Source organism: Papio anubis, chromosome 16 (assembly GCF_008728515.1).
Source record: "Papio anubis isolate 15944 chromosome 16, Panubis1.0, whole genome shotgun sequence".
Taxonomy (NCBI): domain Eukaryota; kingdom Metazoa; phylum Chordata; class Mammalia; order Primates; family Cercopithecidae; genus Papio; species Papio anubis.
Window position 1 is genome coordinate 31,941,558 of NC_044991.1, and position 19,595 is coordinate 31,961,152.

The following is a 19,595-nucleotide window of genomic DNA, read 5'->3' on the forward strand; positions in this document are numbered from 1 at the left end:
TTGTTGTACTTCGTTCAGTTACGTATTGCTAAATCTATTCTGATTGGTTTGTGATTAGTTTATATAAGTAAATATTTCTGAAGATTTTGCAGAACATATAGAAAAATCCACTTCTAATAATTTATTTATTTATTTATTATAATTTTTTTTTTTTTTGAGATGGAGTCTCCTCTATTTGCCCAGGCTGGAGTGCAGTGGCGATCTGTCCGCCATCCTCCGCCTCCTGGGTTCAAGAGATTCTCCTACCTCAGGCTCGAGTAGCTGGGATTACAGGTGCTGTACTCCTGGCTAATTTTTAATATTTATAGTAGAGGCAGAGGTTTCACTGTGTTAGCCAGGATGGTCTCGATCTCTTGACCTTGTGATCTGCCCCTTGGCCTCCCAGAAATTGCTGGGATTACAGGCATGAACGGCGCCCAGCCTATTGTATTTTTGAGGCGAGGTCTTGCCCTATCACCCAGGCTGGAATGCAGTGGAGCGAGCAGCTCACTCCAGCCTCTGCCTCCCGGGTTCAGCGATTCTCCTGCCTCAGCCTCCCAAGTAGCTGGGATTACAAGGTGTGTGCCACCACTTGGCTAATTTTGTATTTTATTAGGGCAAGGGTTTCACCATGTTGGCCAGGCTGGTCTTGAACTCCTGATCTCAGGTGATCCCTCCTGCCTTGGCCTCCCAGAGTCTGCTGGGATTACAGGCATTAGTCACTGCGCCCGCTGTGCTAATAATTTTAATGCATTAGACTTTAAATTTAATACTATTTTTTTTTTTTTTTTTTTTTTTTTTTTTGAGGCGGAGTCACAAGCTCTGCCCAGGCTGGAGTGCAGTGGCCAGATCTCAGCTCACTGCAAGCTCCGCCTCCTGGAGTTCACGCCATTCTCCCGCCTCAGCCTCCCGGATAGCTGGGATACAGGCTCCGCCACCATGCGGCTAATTTTTGTATTTTTGAGGCGAGGACTGCGTGTGGCAGCATAGTCTCGATCTCTGACCTGTGGTCCGCCGTCTGATTTCCCGAGTGCGCCAACAGGGATTGCAAAGAGCGAAAACCACCCGGCGCTGACTGGTTTTCATTTAAAAGCGAAATTCTTGGCGATGCTTGACCATGCCGATAGCGAGAACAGCTAAGCTGGATCTGCGAATCGAAGATCGAACCATCTTCAACTCTATAATGAAACCCTGTCAGCTACTAAAATGCAAAATTAATGAAGATGGCGGCTCTGATCAACTACTTTCAGACTGAACAGGAAATGGCATAATTCGGAAGGTCAGGCTTGCAGTGAGCTGAACTCACCTCCTGCACTCGCTCCCTAGGCGACTGATGGTTAATCTCGCGCAGTGGCTTGCTCTGTAATCCCAGCGCTGGAGGCCGAGGCAGGTGATCACCTGATGTCAGGAGTTTGAGACCAGCTGGTGTGGAGAAACCCGTCTCTACTAAAAATAAAAAATTGGCTAAAGTGGTTGTGCATGCCTGTAGTCCCAGCTACTCCGAGGCTGAGGCAGGGTGGCGTGAACCCGGGAGGCAGAGCTTGCAGTGAGCCGAGATCGCGCCACTGCACTCCAGCCTGGGAGACAGAGCGAGACTCCGTCTCAAAAAAAAAAAAAAAAGTTTTTTTTCCCTCAAAGCAGCACTTCTCAAACTTTTTGGTCTCTAGATCCCTTTATGTATAAAAATTATTGAGGAACCAAAAAGCGTTTGATTAAGTAGGCTTTTATCCCTATATTCTGTGTTAGAATTAAAACAGAAATTTTAAAAATAGGCCAGGCACAGTGGTCCTCACCTGTAATCCCAGCACTTTGGGAGGCTGAGGCAGGAGGATCACTTGAGCACAGGAGTTTGAGGCTGTAGTGGGCCATGATCGTACCACTGCACTCTAGACTGCTTGACAGAGTGAGACCCTGTCTCCAAAAAAAAAAAAAAAAATTTTTTTGATTCATTTGAAATTTGTGAAATTGCTTAATTAAATTAATTAATTAATTAATTTTGAGACAGAGTCATGCTCTATCATCCGGGCTGGAGTGCAGTGGTGCAATCTTGGTTCACTGCAGCCTCTGCCTCCTGGGTTCAAGCAATTCTCCTGTCTCAGCCTCCCGAGTAGCTGGGTTACAGGTGCACGCCATCATGCCCGGCTAATTTTTGTACTTTTAGTAGAGACGGGGTTTCACCATATTGGTCAGGCTGGTCTCAAACTCCTGACCTCAGGTGATCCACCCGCCTCGGCCTCCCGAAGTTCTGGGAGCTCACGAGCGTGAGCCACTGCGCCTGGCCAATGTAACTATTGTATAAAACAAAACATTTCTGTTGAGAAGAACAGTACTGCGTCCGTGTTTCTGCAGATCTCCTAGGTGTCTAAATGAATAGAGGATACCTGGATTCTCGCTGTTGCAGTATCTCTTTTGCTCAGCCTCTGGAAAAGTCCACTGTACGCTCGTGAGAGAGTGACAGAAGAAACTGTGTTATGGAAGCTTTTCAACCTCACAGATTCTCTGAAAAGGGCCTCAGGCACCCTAGGATATCCTGGTCCACACTCCCTCCTAAAGCAATTTACCTTTCCAGAATATGGTAAAAATGACGAAAAACATAGTGAAGGGCAAAACTAGGTATGTGCCTTTTATCGTCACGGTACCTGAGTCTGAAAAGCAGCGATGAATTATGTCACAATAGCAAAGTTTGCTCGTCTTGATGGTCTTGCCTTTGTTTACTCATTAATGCCTTTGCCTTCAAAGGGAAAGATTATGGCTGGCGCGTTGGCTCACGCCTGTAATCCCAGCACTTTGGGAGGCTGAGGTGGGCGGATCACGAGGTCAGGAGATCAAGACCATCCTGGCTAATATGGTAAAACCCTGTCTCCACTAAAAATACAAAAAAAAAAAAATTAGCCTGGTGTGGTGGCGGGCGCCTGCAGTCCCAGCTACTCGGGAGGCTGAAGCAGGAGAATGGGGTGAACCCGGGAGGCGGAGCTTGCAGTGAGCCGAGATCCGGCCACTGCACTCCAGCCTGGGCGACAGAGCAAGACTCCGTCTCAAAAAAAAAAAAAACCAAAGTGAAAGATTATTCTTTCCTTTCTGTGTAATCCACCTGGATGGCAGAGAGGTTCTGTATAGCAGAATCATTTTAATGCTTTATGTTGACTTTATTATGTTCGTGCTTATTTAAGGGGGAAAAACAAAGAGCAAAGGTTCTTCACTTGTGAAAGATCAGATTTGTTTTGTTAATGGATAATCGAGTCTTCCCTCTCAGACGCCGTGATCCTGCCTTAACAACTGTCCAGATTGCCTCTGAAACTGTCCCTGAGGCTCCGAGTGCCCCTGGATAATCACAAAGATTTGATCATTTACCTCATAAAAAGAAAAATACTATAAACATAATGAGGTTTGTTTTCAGTGTTACCTTGTAAGACCCGCACGGGAAGAGTGCTTGTCAAATCACAAGAGACGCTGGCCGCCGCTTCTTGGTTCGGTGTGTACATGTAAATGTTGTTCATTGAAATATTTCGGAAGTTCTGGGCTTGGCGGGAGGCCCCGTGCTTGTCAGTGCCCTCCCCTGCTCTGTGTAGGATATTTTCTTTTTTTTTTTTTTTTTTTTTTGGGGCAGGTCGCTCTGTCACCCAGGCTGGAGTGCAGTGGCGATCTCTGACTCACTGCAAGCTCTGCCTCCGAGGGTTCACGCCATTCTCCTGCCTCCAGCCTCGGTAGCTGGGACTGCAGTGGCCGCCACCGCGCCCTGGCTAATTTATGCAGAACAGTGTTTCTGTGTTAGCCAGGATGGTCTCAATCTCGACCTTGTGATCCTTCTCCCAAAGTGCTGGACGTGTCAGCACTCCAACCAACTCAGGATATTAGCAATACGTAGCACCTCATTACCTTCAAGGACCCCCGGGAGGCCACAGGCCAGCTTGTGGAGCCGGGTGCTGTCACTAGCAACCATCCTGGAAGCCACACACAGTAACTAGGAATCTATGCTGTCAGCCTCACGCGGGCTGGGGCTTCTTGACTGACTGGCAGCTTCCCTTGAAGTTTGTCTGCTTCCATCCAACTTTGAGACTGGCGAGAAGCCACGGTGCACCTAACAGATTGAAGGGCGGCTCTGAGCCTCTGGCGGGTAAAAGGTGAATGACAGCGCCAGTCCCTGCCGCTAAGGCAGTTTCCAGAACACGCCTCATGCCTGAGTAGAGGGCTTCACTCACACGGGCCCCACAGGAGTAACCTGCTAGAATTGTTTTTCTTTCTTTCTTTTTTTTTGAGACAGGGTCAGGGCTCTGTTGCCCAGGCTGTGGGAGGTGCAGTGGCGCGGATCTTGGCTCTCACATCAACCTCCATCCTGGGCTCAAGCAATTCTCCCAGTAGCTGGGATCAGAGCAGGCAAACACCACCATGTTCAGCTGGTTTTAGTATATATTGTAGAGACCTGGTTTTCACTAGGACGCCAGGGCTGGAGCCTTGAACTCCTGAGCCTCAGGTGATCTTGCCTCTGGCTTCCTGGGGTGGGTCAGCTGGGATTACAGGCGCGAGTCAGCTGTCCGCCAAAGCCTTGCTGGTTTCTTTAGGCTTGTTTCAGCCCCTGGGGCAGGAGCAAAGGACTGCTGGATGGTGCCCCTCAAGGGCAATCTAAGATTCTCCTTCTCTTTTTGAGATGGAGTTCTGCTGAGTGAGTGGCCGATCTCAGCTCACTTGTGCCCGCCTCCCGGGAGTTTACGCCATTCTCCTGCTTTCAGCCTCCTGAGTAGTTGGGATCACAAGGCCGGCCACCAAGGCCTCATGGGTTTTTTTGTATTTTAGTAGAGACGGGTTTCACTGGGCTTAGCAGGATGGTCTCTGATCTCCTGACCTCGCGTGGATTCGCCTGTCTCGGCCTCCCAAAGTGCTGGGATTACAGGCTTGAGCCACCGCCCGCCCCAAGACTCCTTCTGAAGATAGCCAGGGAGAAGCTGCTTTTGTGCCTCGTTGCTGCTTGATAACACTGCATGGCCCCTAAATTAGTCAAAGAAGCACAAGGAGACTTAGTTGAATTGAACTCTCGCTGCATCAGGGATGGTCAGGGCAGTGCCCCACATGAGTCCCGCTCTTTTCAGTTAAAGAATCCTTTGTGGCCAGCATGGTGGCTCACGCCTATAATCCCAGCACTTTGGGAGGCTGTGGGGGTGGGGGGGCGCGGATCACGAGGTCAGGAGTTCGAGACCAGCCTGGCCAACATAATGAAACCCCATCTCTGCTAAAAATACAAAAGTTAGCCGGGCATGGTGGTGCATGCCTATAGCCCCAGCTACTTGGGAGGCTGAAGCAGGAGAATCACTTGAACCCAGGAGGTGAAGGTTGCAGTAGCCGAGATTGCACCACTGCACTCCAGCCTGGGTGACAGAACGAGACTCCATTTCAAAAAAACAAGGAAGGAAGAAAGAAATGCGATTGAACTTTGCTCTGTGGAAAGCAACCAGTGCCTTGTGGCTATTGGGCCCAGTTTTGCCTCAGTTTGTGAGCACATTCCCAGTTTCCCTGTTGCCTGTGCACACAGTTCGTGGACTCCTTTGAATGATTTCAACATCGCTGTTTCCTCTGTTAAAAATGAATTGAATAAAACCTTTCACATGTGTTCATTTAAGAACAATAACAGGCCAGCACAGTGGCTCACGCCTGTAATCCCGGCACTGTGGGAGGCCGAGGGGGGCAGATCACGAGGTCAGGAGTTCGAGACTAGCCTGGCCAACATAGTGAAACCCCATCTCCGCTAAAAATACAAAAATTAACCGGGCATGGTGGCGGGTGCCTGTAATCCCAGCTAATCAGGAGGTTGGGGCAGGAGAATCGCTTGAACCTGGGAGGCGGAGGTTGCAGTGGGCCGAGATCACGCCACTGCACTCCAGCCTGGGCGACAGAGCGAGACTCCGTCTCAGAAAAACAAACAAACAAAAAAACAAAAAGGAAATCACCTTCTCCAAATCCTTTATTTTTCTTTTCTTTTTTTTTTTTTTTTGAGATGGAATTTTGCTCTTGTTGCCCAGCCTGTAGTGCAGTGGCACGATCTCAGCTCACTGCAACCTTCGCCGCCTGGGTTCAAGTAATTCTCCTGCCTCAGCTTCCCAAGTAGCTGGATTACAGTCACACACCACCACACCTGGCTAATTTTTGTATTTTTAGTAGAGACGGGGTTTCACCATGTTGACCAGGATGGTCTCAGTCTCTTGACCTCGTGATCCGCCCGCCTTGGCCTCCCAAAGTGCTGGGATTACAGGCGTGAGCCACCACGTCCGGCCTCCAAACCCTTTATTTTTCTGAAGACACCAAGGCCTGGAAAAGTGAAGTGTCAGGAATTCCTTCCCTGCCCCTCTCCTTTTCTGATTAATTCTTGGGCATTCTTCAGCCCTGACCCAAATGGCACTGCCCCTTCTCTGGGTCACCAGTCTAGGTCACAGTGCCTGTGTGTTCACACTCCCTGGTTGGCGCGTTCCTTGGCGCTGCACAGAGCATGCTGTGAGGTTTGGGAGGTGGATAGACGTTCCTAGAGTAGTAGCACATGCTTGTTTTCATGGTGTCCACTGTATTTATAATGGTATATTTTTGTAAATAAGCTCCACTGGGCCAGGGACACATGGATCATTTTTGCCATTGTCCCTAGCCCTGAGTACAGTGCCTGCACTGCCAGCAAGCCCAGCACGTCTACCAGTGGGAGAATGCCACCCCAAAGCCACAGAGCGTGTCAGTGGTGGCCAGGGCATGAGTCGAGCTGGTTGTCCTGGCTTTGGGCTGGCGTGCCCTCCTGTGCCGCGTGTGGGTGACCTCGAGGTCGCATAGTGTTTAGGAGGTGTGTGTGCCTGGGGAACATAGTGACGGTCATTTGTTACTTAAGAATAAATTTAGCTGGGTGCTGTGGTGCACACCTGAAGCCCCACCTACTCAGAAGGCCGAGGTGGGAGGATGGCTTGAGCCCAGGAGTTCAGGCCGAGGTGGGAGAATGGCTTGAGCCTAGGAGTTCAGGCCGAGGTGGGAGGATGGCTTGAGCCCAGGAGTTCAGGCTGAGGTGGGAGGATGGCTTGAGCCCAGGAGTTCAGGCTGAGGTGGGAGAATGGCTTGAGCCCAGGAGTTCAGGCTGAAGTGGGAGGATGGCTTGAGCCCAGGAGTTCTAAACCAGCCTGGGCAACATAGCGACACTCCATCTCTTAAAAAAAAGAAATTCAGGCCGGGCGCGGTGGCTCACGCCTGTAATCCCAGCACTTTGGGAGGTCAAGGTGGGCGATCATGAGGTCAGGAGTTCGAGACCAGCCTGCCCAACATAGTGAAAGCCCGTCTCTACTAAAAATACAAAAATTAGCCAGGTGTGGTGGCGGGCGCCTGTAGTCTCAGTTACTCAGGAGGCTGAGGCGGGAGAATCGCTAGAATCGGGGAGGTGGAGGTTGCAGTGAGCTGAGACCACGCCATTGTAGTCCAGCCTGGGTGACACAGTGAGACTCTGTCTCAAACAAAACAAATCAAAACAAAACAAAAACAGAAAAGAAATGCAGTGAGTCAGCTCTCGCCTGTGAGTGGGACCAGGAAGGCAGGGATGATGTTGGCCCAGGAGAGGACTGCCCTGCAGAGATCTGGCCCTTACAAATCTTCCCCCTGGGAGCACCTGTGTGCTGTGCCTGTCCCCACGTGGCCCACGCCTCTATCTGACTGGCTGCGTGATGTTTTCAATGAGTTCTAGGACATTTGGCTTCCAGAGTGCATGGGAGGCCCACGGGCCTCAGAAGCAAAGCTGGCATCTGAGCATGCTCGTGAGGGCCTGGCGCCCCCCAGCTCAGCAGCAGCGAAGCTGCCCCTTGCCCTCCCTGGGCACCCTGGAGCCTCAGCCGTGTCTCTGAAACCAGGGCAGAAGCGCCTTCCTGGCGAGGCTGTGGTGAGGATTGGAGGGGAGGCCTGCGGAGGGGGCCTGGCAGTGACTGCTGGGGTCCTTGTTGTCAGAGATGGTATTTGTCACCCCCGTCCGGCAGAGTCCTGGAGACTGGGGGAATGGCACATGCAGGGCTCGGCCCCTCACCCTGCTCATTGCTAGGGCCTCGGGGATCCTGGCTGTGAGCGTCCTGGCATGAGGGCAGCCTCACTGAGGTGAGGCAAGGGTATTTCCCGTTCCCCACCTGCCTGGCTGTCTTCCCACTGGCCCTCGGAAGCCAGGAGGCATGAACTCCTGGCTGCCTGAGTTTCCTTCTTACTGGCAACTTTGTTTAGGGGTTGGGGTGGGGGTAGGGCCGCTATTGACTGGGGAGCCTCTGTGGTTTCCAGGGAGTCTGCATCCACGCCCTCGGAGGCCCACTCACAGCTGCAATTGACTCATTCGATTTCTTCTTAAGTGACAAATGAAGCCAGAGGTTACCCGATGCAGGGCTGGTGCTCCGCCCGAAGTTGACCAGCCAGGCCTAGGAATGCCACTCCCTGCTCCTAAAGCCCTCCGAGGCCATTGCCCAGAGGAGGCGGCCTCACATCCCAGGGTATGGGGCCCCCAGGGTCTGGGCCGTGCGGCCTCAAGGCACAGCCCAGGGGAGCTGCCCTCACTCTGTCCTCTCCCTAGACTGCCACACCACCTCGCCCCTCTGTTATCCCATATGATCATGGATTTGATAGAAAATGTCCCAGGGGGAGCAGGCGCGGTGGCTCACGCCTGTAATCCCAGCACTTTGGGAGGCCAAAGCAGGCGGATCAGGAGGTCAGGAGATCGAGACCATCCTGGCTAACACAATGAAACCCTGTCTTTACTAAAAACACAAAAAATTAGCTGGGCGTTTTGGCGGGTGCCTGTAATCTCAGCTACTCGGGAGGCTGAGGCTGGAGAATGGCGTGAACCCGGGAGGTGGAGCTTGCAGTGAGCTGAGATCGTGCCACTGCATTCCAGCCTGGGCGACAGAGTGAGACTCCATCTTTAAAAAAAAAAAAAAAAAAAAAAAATCCCATCGGGGTATTCATCCCAGCCTTGTCTTTAGTGGTGACGATGTAAGCTATTCGCATGCCCCACACTGGGGTTAGTGGTATTTGCTGTGTATGTGACACACCGGCATGGGTTAGTGGTCTTCCTCTGTGATGTGACAATGTCGGTATGGGTCAGTGGCGTTCTGCTGTGTGTGACACACCGGTCTGGATTAGTGGGTGTTCCACCATGTATGTGACACTGGTATGGGTTAGTGGTGTTCGCTGTGTATATGAACACACTGGTGTGGACTTCGGCCCTGAACACTAGCGACACTTTGAACTGGATAGGTTGTGGGACTACCCTGAGCATTGCAGGGTACTCAGCAGTGCCCCCACTGCTACCTGCAGTGCCAGGAGCATGCGCCCCGTGAATGTCTCCAGACAGCACCAGATATTTCCTGGGTGTCCAGGTCGCCCTGGCTGAGAAGGACTGCGTGAGACACAGCGTTAGACTATGGTGGGAGACTCGCTGCAATGCCAAGGTGGCCGCAGTCTGCTTGTGACGCGGGCGTGTATCTGAGTCTGAAGGAAGCTGGTTTTTGTGAGCTGCCTCCCGAGCTCGGAGGTGACAGTGGGCACTTTCCCCACAGAGACCCCTGAAGTTGTTCCTTGGAGAACAAAGTGGCGAGGCGCGGGGGCTACAGACCTTGAGGCGGAAGCTAAGGTCTGGTCCACTGTGCCGTGGCCTGGGCAGTGGCCCTGGGAGGTGCTGTGGCCTCTGTGGCCTGTTTCGTGGGGTGGGCTCTGTCTTGCGCTTTGTCTCGTGTGGGTGCAGGCTCCCCTTCCTCCCCTGTGGAGCCGGCAGATGGCCCCGGAGCTGGGTCCTGGTGCCTCCCTGTCTGTCGTGCAGCTCAGGTCCCTTCCTATGAAATGCACAGCCACACCCAGTGAGGGTTTCTCCTGGGCTCCCCAGTGGGAGAGTGGGGTGCAGCCTGCAGTGGTGCAGGGCCCCCAGGCCTGTGTGAACCCCAAGGTGGGGAGGTGGGTGAGGTGCCTGTCAGTGCTGCTTCCTGCCACCTCCTCTGCCTGGGCACAGGCTCTCTCCTCTGTTTGCTTTTTATTTCCTATGTATTCAGGAACCATGTGAAATTGCCAGTGCCTGGTTTTGTCCTACAAAATAGCCATTTCATTTGGTTCAGCCTGATACTGTGTCTATACACACACGCACAGGCAAATACTTTTTAAAACAGGATCACTCTATTCACAGTGTTCTGTAGAAATTTGTGTTCAGTCTTTTTAAGACACCTTACTATACTGATGCCAACAAAGATTTTTTTTTTTTTTTTTTTTTTTTCTGAGACAGGGTCTCACTCTGTTGCCCAGGCTGGAGTGCAGGGGTGTGATCTCCGCTCACTGCAACCTCTACCTCCTGGACTTAAGTGATCCTCCTGCCTCAGCCTCCTGAGTAGCTGGGCCCACAGGGTTTGCTTCACCGTACCTGGCTAATTTTGTATTTCTGTAGAGATGGGGTTTCACCATTTTGGCCAGACTGGTCATTCTTTTTTTTTTTTTTTGAGACGGAGTCTCGCTCTGTCACTCAGGCTGGAGTGCGATGGCATGATCTCGGCTCACTGCAACCTCTGCCTCCCAGGTTCGCGCCATTCTCCTGCCTCAGCCTCTCAAGCAGCTGGGACTACAGGTGTGCATGCACCACCATGCCCAGCTAAGTTTTGTATTTTTGATAGAGACAGGGTTTCACCATGTTGGCCAGGATGGTCTCCATCGCTTGACCTCGTGATACGCCTGCCTCGGCCTCCCAGAGTGCTGGGATTACAGGCATGAGCCACTGTGCCTGGCCCAGACTGGTCATTGTTTTATTTTAGAGCCAGGGTCTCCCTCTGTGCCTAGGCTGGAGTGCAGTGGCACCATCCTAGCTCACTGCAGCCCTGAACTCCCGGGTGCAAGCAATCGTCATCTCAGATCAATCTTAGTCTCGAGCTGTCACCCAGGCTGGAGTGCAGTGGTGCAATGTTGACTCAGTGCAACCTCCGCCTCCTGGATTCAAGCGATTCTCCAGCCTCAGCCTCCCGAGTTGCTGGGATTACAGGCATGTACCACCACACCCAGCTTATTTTTGTTTTTTGTTTTGTTTTGTTTTGTTTTGTTTTTGAGACAGAGTCTCACTCTGTCATCCAGGCTGGAGTGCAGTGGCATGATCTCAGCTCACGGCAGCCTTCGCCTCCCGGGTTCAAGCAATTCTCCTGCCTCAGCCTCCCAAGTACCAGAGACTACAGGTGCGTGCCACCACGTCCAGCTAATTTTTTCTATTTTTAATAGAGATGAGGTTTCACTGTGTTAGGCAGGATGGTCTCTATCTCTTGACCTCGTGTTCTGCCCGCCTTGGCTTCCCAAAGTGCTGGGATTACTGTCGTGAGCCACCACGCCTGGCCTATTTTTGTATTTTTAGTAGAGACAGGATTTTACCATGTTGACCAGGCTGGTCTTGAACTCCTGACCTCAAGTGATCCTCCTGCCTCAGCCTCCCAAAGTGGGATTACAGGCATGAGCTACTGCGTCTAGCCGGAAGATTTAATTTTTTAATTGTCAAATCCATTCTCTCTCTCTATAAACATTTTACATTTTATGATAATAAAATAATTTGTGAGCCGACGGCCCTGTTTCCCTGATGCCTGAGGTCTTCCTGGGGTGGCATGGGAGGGCTGAATTCAGGTGTGGGGTTGGCCCCAGGGCACTGAGTGCCTGGGCGAGTATCTGGAATGAGGGAAACAGCTTGGCTCCAGCCAAGAGGAAAGAAACCCAGGATGCTCTGGTCAGGCCAGGACCTGGGCTCAGCCACCATTTCTGGAGCCCAAGCCCGCTGCGTTGTCCTCCCGAGGGGTCCTGACTGGGGCTTTCCAGGAGCAGCCGCCCACTCTGTGTGTGTCCTCTTCCAGGTCGCCGCTGGGACACCGTGAACCAGGAGTGAGTTGGCGCTGCCGTGCTGCCCAGGCCATGGACTGTGAGGTCAGAGGCCAGATCCCCTGCGGGTGCCTTGTGGGAGGTGGGGGGTGAGGGGTAAGGGCCGGCATGTCCCCCAGCACGCCTCCATGAGGGCTAAGACTGAGCCCACATGGCCCTTACCACAGCTCCGCACAGACGAACCCCGCCCAGCCCCTTCACTGAAGCAGGCAAGAGCCGGGAAGTCCTCCCTTTCCCTGTCCTGCACCTTCCTTGCACTCCGCTTTCGGTGCGGCCCCTCCACACAGCGGCTGGGGCTAACTGCAAGGGCAAGGGGGCTTTTGGTTTAAGACCATTGATAGCCATAGGCTGTGGGTCCTAGCACTTTGGGAGACCAAACAGGAGGATTCCTTGAGGCCAGGAGGTCGAGGCTACAGTGAGCTGTGACTGTGCCAGTGCACTGCAGCCCTGTCCAAACAAGCAAGCCAGCAAACACACACAAAAGAGATTTAAAAACAAGAAAGTGGGCATTACATAAGCACTTCATACAATTCTCTCAACTGTAAAAGCAAGACAACAATACTTGTCTAACCCATGCCATTGCTATCAGGAGCAAATAAATCAATAAAGGTCAAATAAAAGTGCTGTAAACTGTAAGGTGTTTCAAAACATTTTTAACCCACTGGATTTATTTATTTTTTTTTTAAATTAATTAATTAATTAATTTATTTTTTGAGATGGAGTCTTTGCTCTGTCGCCCAGGCTGGAGTGCAGTGGCCGGATCTCAGCTCACTGCAAGCTCCGCCTCCCGGGTTCACGCCATTCTCCTGCCTCAGCCTCCCGAGTAGCTGGGACTACAGGCGCCCGCTACCACGCCCGGCTAATTTTTTGTATTTTTTAGTAGAGACGGGGTTTCACCGTGTTAGCCAGGATGGTCTCGATCTCCTGACCTCGTGATCCGCCCATCTCGGCCTCCCAAAGTGCTGGGATTACAGGCGTGAGCCACCGCGCCCGGCCAACCCACTGGGTTTAAATTTCCCTTCATAGCTGGGTGAGGTGGCACATAATCCCAGTGACTTGGGAGACAGAAGCGGGAGGATTGCTTGAAGCCAAGAGTTTGATTGAGAAACCTGGGCAACATAGTTAAGACCCTGTCTTTATATAGATAAAAGCGGTGGTGTTCTGGGAGGGGAGCCCGGAGCCCCCGTGGTCATTGCCCTGCCTTCAGCAGGATGCTCCCTGAAGGACTCCTTGTCTCTCCTTCCCTTTAAATGGTCTGGGGAGAGAAGATCACAGCACACGGGTCAGGAGCCTCTCCACCCGCTGCATCAGAGCCTCCTCCCGCCCCTCCTGCCGAGTTCTGCAGCCTCTGCAGGGCGACCGGCACCGGGGCCTCGCGCTGTCCTGGCAGCCTCTGGGAAGGCATCTGCGAAGTCTAATGCCTTGGCGCTTAGTGACTGGCGGCTTGTGTCGCGGTTTCTGAGCATGGAGAGCACCCAGCACCCAGGAGGTTCTCAAGCTGCCCCTACTGGGCGTCCTTTCCAGAGGTGGGGATGGTGTGGATTTCAGCGTGGTGGCTGGAGGGCTGAGGCAGTGGCTCGAGTTTGATGTTAGTTACGTGAACAGAGGAGATTGCAGGAGCTCCCCCGGTCCTGATCCAGGCTTCTTGTCAGTGTCCAAAAGACCACTCTGTGGGTGCCACCGTCCCTTCCCACCTGCCGCTGCTGTTCCGGCTTCGTGCTCTGGAGGCCTCCGCAGGCAGAACGCCGCCGTCACAGTGCAGCGCCCCGACTCGCCGGAGGAGGCGCCTGCCCTCCCCGCCTGCCCTCCCGCCGCTTGCCCTCCCGCCGCCTCTCCCTCTGCCCGCCCGGCCAGTGAGGGGCTGGACGTCGCCGCGCGCAGCGCTCCCCTTTCCTGCCTTCGGAGGGGGAAAGCCGGGGCAGCAGTGAGGCAGCCCGCCCGGGGCCACAGAGCTGGGGTCACAGCGAAACACTCTGAAAGATTCTTTCAAATTATAGGGTTCAGCCTTTTTTCCCATCAGAACTTTAATTCTGTTTAGATATTTCTTTCTTTTCTGGTTTGTTTTGTTTGTTTGTTTTCAGACGAACTCTCGCTCTGTCGCCCTGCTGGAGTGCAGTGGCGCGATCTCAGCTCACTGCAATCTCTGCCTCCCGGGTTCACGCCATTCTCCTGCCTCAGCCTCCCGAGTAGCTGGGACTACAGGCGCCCGCCACCACGCTCCACTAATTTTTTGTATTTTTAGTAGAGACGGGGTTTCACCGTGTTAGCCAGGATGGGCTTGATCTCCTGACTTCGTGGTCCACACGCCTCGGCCTCCCAGAGTGCTGGGATTACAGGCATGAGCCACCGCGCCTGGCCAGTTCTATGTAGATATTTCTTTTTCTTCCCCTAGTAAAAATAAAATAAAATAAAATACAGTAAAATGCACATAACAGAAAATTTACTGGGTGCAGTGGCTCACACCTATAATACCAGCACTTTGGGAGGCGGAGTGGGTGGATTGCTCGAGCTCAGGAGTTTGAGACCAACCTGGCCAACATGGTGAGACCACCATACCTACAAAAACTACAAAAATTAGCCAGGCATGGTGGTGCATGCCTGTAGTCCCAGCTGCTTGGGAGCCTGAGGCAGGAAAATCACTTGAGCTCAGGACTCTCAGGCTGTAGTGAGACAAGATCGCACCACTGCACTCCAGCCTGGGCAGCAGAGGGAGATCCTGTCTAAACAACAACAAAATCAGTGTTCCTAATTTTCCTTTAAAAAGTGTGGAGAACTTTGCATTATTTTGCTTGTCAGTATCTTCCAACTGCTGCCTCTTTGATTGTTTTGATATTTGATAAAACAAAGACAATGAGATTGGTTTTATTTTTGTTTGGTGCTATTTTTTTGCCAGGTTTGGGGAACAGGATTTTTCCAATTTATGAAACTGCATTGGGTAGGGTAGGTACCATCTTTTTCTTTCTTTTTTTTTTTTTTTTCTTTTCTGAAACAGAGTCTCGCTCTGTCACCAGGCTGGAGTGCAGTGGTGCGATCTCGGTTTGCTGCAACCTCCACCTCCTGGGTTTCAAGCAGTTCTCCTGCCTCAGCCGCCCGAGTAGCTGGTACTACAGGCACGTGTCACCACGCCCAGCTAATTTTTGAATTTTTAATAGAGATGGGGTTTCACCACTTGCCTCGGCCTCCCAAAGTGCTGGGATTACCGGCGTGAGCCACCGTGCCCGGCCAGTACCATCCTTCTCTTTGCACTGGAGCTGGTCTTATTATTTCTGCCTCCATTAGATCACTTTTGTAACATGCCTTGCAGAATTTCCTGTCTGAATCATTTCTCTTAGCATATTTTTTTCCTGTGATCTAAAAGATAAACAACTATCAATTCTTTTATCAAAAATGGATCTAGAGGCCGGGCATGGTGGCTCATGCCAGTAATCCCAGCACTTTGGGAGGCCAAGGTGGCAGATCACCTGAGGTCAGGAGTTCCAGACCAGCCTGGCCAACATGCTGAAACCCCATCTTTACTAAAAATACAAAAATTAGCCAGGTGTGGTGGCATGTGCCTGTAACCCCAGCTACTTGGGAGGCTGAGGCAGGAGAATCCATTGAACCTGGGAGGCAGAGGTTGCAGTGAGCTGAGATCGCACCATTGCACTCCAGCCTGGGCAACAGAGTGAGACTTTGTCTCCAAAAAAAAAGTGGATCTAGAAGATCAAAAAAGGGCATGGTTCCATATTGGCACAGCACAAGCTCTATTCTTGGAATTAAATGACATCCATCTTCCAAGCCCACTCCTGTCCTGCGGGACCAGCCCAGCCTGTCCCTGAAGCACTGGTCCAGACAGGAGCCTGTCCACACAGCTCTCCACCCACTGGGCCCAGTGCTTGACTGCACGGTCACTCGCAGCATCTGGACCTTCTCTGGCAGGTGCCATTCTTTGCTCTCCCTCCCTGCCCCCTCAAGTCTTTGTTTTCTGTGGGATCTTGAGTTTGATAGCCTGACCTGCCATGGTGGCAGTGCCACTCTGTGTCCAGATTCTGGATGCCTGTTTACCAAGCGCAGGTCAAAGAGGTCCTTGGGCAGCGGCTGCCTGCGTTAGCTTCTCAGGGCTGCTGTAGGCAATTCCAAGCAGGAGAGTGGCTTTAAACAACAAACGCCGATTCCCTCCTGGTTCTAGAGGCCGGAAGGCTGGAATCCCGTGTTGCCCGGCTGCTTCCTTCTGGGGCATTCTCCCGGCTCCTGTGGCTGCCTCTGTCTTCACATGGTGTTCTCTCTGTGTGTCTCTGCTTAAATCTCCCTCTTGTTTCTCTTACAAAGACACCAGTCATTGGATTTAGGACCCATCCTAATCCAATACGACCTCATCTTAACTTGATTGCATCTGCAGAAACCTCATTTTCAAATAAGCTCACATTGGCAGGTACTTGGGGTTAGGACTTGCACACTTCTTTTTGGGTGACACAGCTTAGCCCACAGTACTGCCTGCGTCCTCTCTTCTCTCCTCACCAGGACTGTCGCTTGAGGCAGGAATGAAGCACATCCTGTTTGTGAGCTGTCTCGTGCCATGAGGCTGCTGCATACAGGAACTGTTAGGAATTGATGCAGTGGAATTTTGCATACAATTTTTCCTGTTTTCAGAAACAACTTTGGAGAAGTAAAGGCTGAATAGCAATACACAAGCACCTTATTTGATTTTTATTTTAGATTCAGGGGTACACATACATGTTTGCTACATGGGAATATCATGCACTGGTGGGGACTGGGCTTCCGGTATTGCCTGGAGAGGGACTGTGTCGTGCCGCCCCGCCCCCGCCTCCCTGCCCTAAAGCGCCCAGTGCCTGCTCGCTCCATCTTCGTGTCCATGGGCACCCATTGTTTAGCTCCCACTTATAAGTGAGAACAGTCAGTATTTGATTTTCTGTTTCTGAGTTCGTTCACTGAGGGTAATGGCCTCTAGCTCTATCCACGTTGCTACAAAGGACATGATTTTATTCTTTTTTATGGCTGCAGCAATACACAAGCTCCTTATTTTAAGCATTTTTTTTTTTTTCTTTTTTGAGACAGGGTCTCACTTTGTCACCCAGGTTGGAGTGCAGTGGTGTGATCATGGTTCATTGCAGCCTCAAATTTCTGGGCTCAAGTGACCCTTCCACCTCAGTCTCATGAGTAGCTGGGACTACAGGTGCATGCCCCCTTGGCTAATTTTTATTTTTTATAGAGATGGGGATCTTGCTGCCAGGCTGCTCTCAAATTCATAGGCTCAAGCGATCCTCCTGCCTCTGCCTCCCAGAGTGCTGGGATTACAGGCGTCACGTAGCAAAGCATTAAAACAATTTGCTGATGGGCACTGTAGCTCACGCCTGTAATCCCAGCACTTTGGGAGGCCAAGGGGGAGCAGATCACGAGGTCAGGAGTTCGAGACCAGCCTGACCAACATGATGAAACATCGTCTCTACTAAAAATACAAAAATTAGCTGGGTGTGGTGGTGCACGCCTGTAATCCCAGGTACTCAGGAAGCTGAGGCAGGAGAATCATTTGAACTCGGGAGGCGGAGGTTGCAGTGAGCCGAGATCATAGCACTGCACTCCAGCCTGGGTGACAGAGCGAGACTCCATCTCAAAACAAAAACAAAAAAGCAATTTGCCCTGTAAGAACTGTCCTCTAAAAGTTTTTGGTTTTTCTAATGAAAAATATTATGGGCTTAGAGGATAGAAATAAATCTCTGCCTGCACTTCCATCTTCCCTCCCGCCCTTCTCTGGCAGCCCAGGAGGTCTTTGTGTGTGAACCAGGGCAGATCTCAGCATCCCCGCCCTTCTTTTTGTTTTGTTCTCTCTTCCACCTTATGTCTTTCTCTGCTCTGGGCACACCCAGCTGCAGATGCTACAAGGGTTCACCTTTGTTTGCAAGAATACAGCCCCAAACACAGTCAGTACTGCAAGAACAGTCCCTGCCATCTCCCGCGGCACAGACGCTGGCCGAGCTACAGCTGCCAGTGCTGCCCAGAGAGCTGGAGAGCTGTCGGCCAAGAGCCCAGCCCCTCCGGGTAGAGCAGGAGCCAGCCCCACCACTCCCTGTGGGGTTTGGATTAAGGACACATCCACCCAAAGTAAACCAAGCTTGGCCGAAGGCAGGTGCCCAGCTGTGGTCACCACTCCACAGTAGTTACTGGAAATCTTCCATCTGCCCAGTACCCTCCTGAGCCCGTGAAGGAGATGAGGGGAAAGAAAGGGGCTCCGCCTGTTGGAAGCACAGCCAGGAAAGGTGGGCTCAGATTGCTGAAGCTTGCGGGGGAACCTGAAGAAAGCGTGCAAGCACAGGATGATGGATGATGCCCGCGTGTCACTCACTCGCCTCCGCAGAACAGCCTGTGGCCTTCTCACCCAGTGGAAGCTCCCCAGCCACGTGTTTCAGGAGGTCCAGCAGATTCCTCTGCAGGGGAATCCCTTTCTGCAGAGTCGGGGCTCGCTCCCTGCCATCTACGGGCGGTGCTGCTAAAAGCCAGGGCCGCAGACCTTGCCTCTGCCTGTTGAGACCTCCTGCAGGGCACTCCAGCCCACAGGGTCCCTCAGCTCTCCGGGGCCTGCGAGACTCTTTTGGGCTGGCCGCACCTGGAGCTCTTTGCAGGAGGGGCCTCTGGCCTGGCTGAGGTCCCGCCTTCCTGACTCCCCTTTCCCCTCAGGTCAGCAATGGTTCCGGCCTCAGGGATGAGTGCGTCACAAACCTACTGGTGTTCGGCTTCCTCCAAAGCTGCTCTGACAACAGCTTCCGCAGAGAGCTGGACGCGCTGGGCCGTGAGCTGCCAGTGCCAGCTGCCCAGTGGGAGGCCTACGACGAGCTTCAGACGGACGGTAACCGCAGCAGCCACTCCCGCATGGGAAGAATAGAGGCAGGTAGGTGGCCGGCCCCACCTCCTTCCCCAAAGCTGGGCTTTTCTGTCGCCAGTTACTGGGCTCAGCCTCCGCCTCTGCAGTTTCAGCTACCACGTAGGTTGGTATCACTTAACCACTTGACTGATTGGTCTCTACTTGATTCCCTCCAGTGCTGCTGAACTCACTGCCCACCATTTTTGGGTGACTCGGTTAGAAAATTCTTCCTTTCTGATGAGCCAGAATCCCATGTACTGGTCTTGAGTCCCGTGTCTGGACCTACATAGAATGGTGTTTTTATCCAGTTTCCCAAATGTGATTCTGATGCAAAGATTGCAAACCACTTGTCTGGATTATATAACCCAAGGGGTTCTCTCACTTGGCCTTATATCGTCTCAAGGACCTGGAGCTTTAAATGCTGGTGCCAGAGATTCTGATTGGTTGGTCTGGGCATTGCTGGGTCTGGGCAAAGCCCCCAGGTGGCACTCCCGGCACGGCCCCTGTCTCCCCAAGCAGGCCTGGCTGATTGTCCCATTGATGGAGGCCCACTGGTTTCACAGTGACTTCTGCCCCTGTCTATACCTGACACTTTTCCTTTCGTATACATTATGCCCCGTGATTACCTATACAAGAACACAGAAGCATTTGGAACCTCATTTCCAGGTGAGGAAACCCAGGTCCAGCGAAGGGTAAATGACTGGCTCCAGATCACACAGCTTGCGGTCATGTCACCGCCTCACCGCCGGGACGTAGGGCCAGGCCCCCCCTCAAGCTGGGGTTCAGCTGCCCTCGCACTGTAGGGCACGGCTTCCAGGCCACCATGGTTTCCAGACTGCTCACCTTTCCTGTTGCTAATCCCTGCGCTCTCCTCCTGCCTCCAGCTCCACTC

General features: G+C 52.3%; 1 protein-coding gene across 4 annotated transcripts in view; it reads left to right on the top strand.

The window, feature by feature from the left end:
• BID (BH3 interacting domain death agonist) overlaps positions 1 to 19,595 on the top strand; it is a 37,524-nt gene that overhangs the window by 8,818 nt on the left and 9,111 nt on the right. For 2 of the 4 annotated variants that reach the window (XM_031656496.1, XM_003905195.5), the window contains exons 2-3: positions 11,823 to 11,892; positions 18,520 to 18,730. In XM_031656496.1, coding sequence (XP_031512356.1) covers positions 11,881 to 11,892; positions 18,520 to 18,730 — 223 coding nt within the window. In that variant the 5' untranslated portion in view covers positions 11,823 to 11,880. Of the gene's footprint in view, positions 1 to 11,143; positions 11,163 to 11,822; positions 11,893 to 18,519; positions 18,731 to 19,595 lie in introns of those variants that run through there. The other 2 variants (XM_009216743.4, XM_031656495.1) reach the window with 2 other exon arrangements.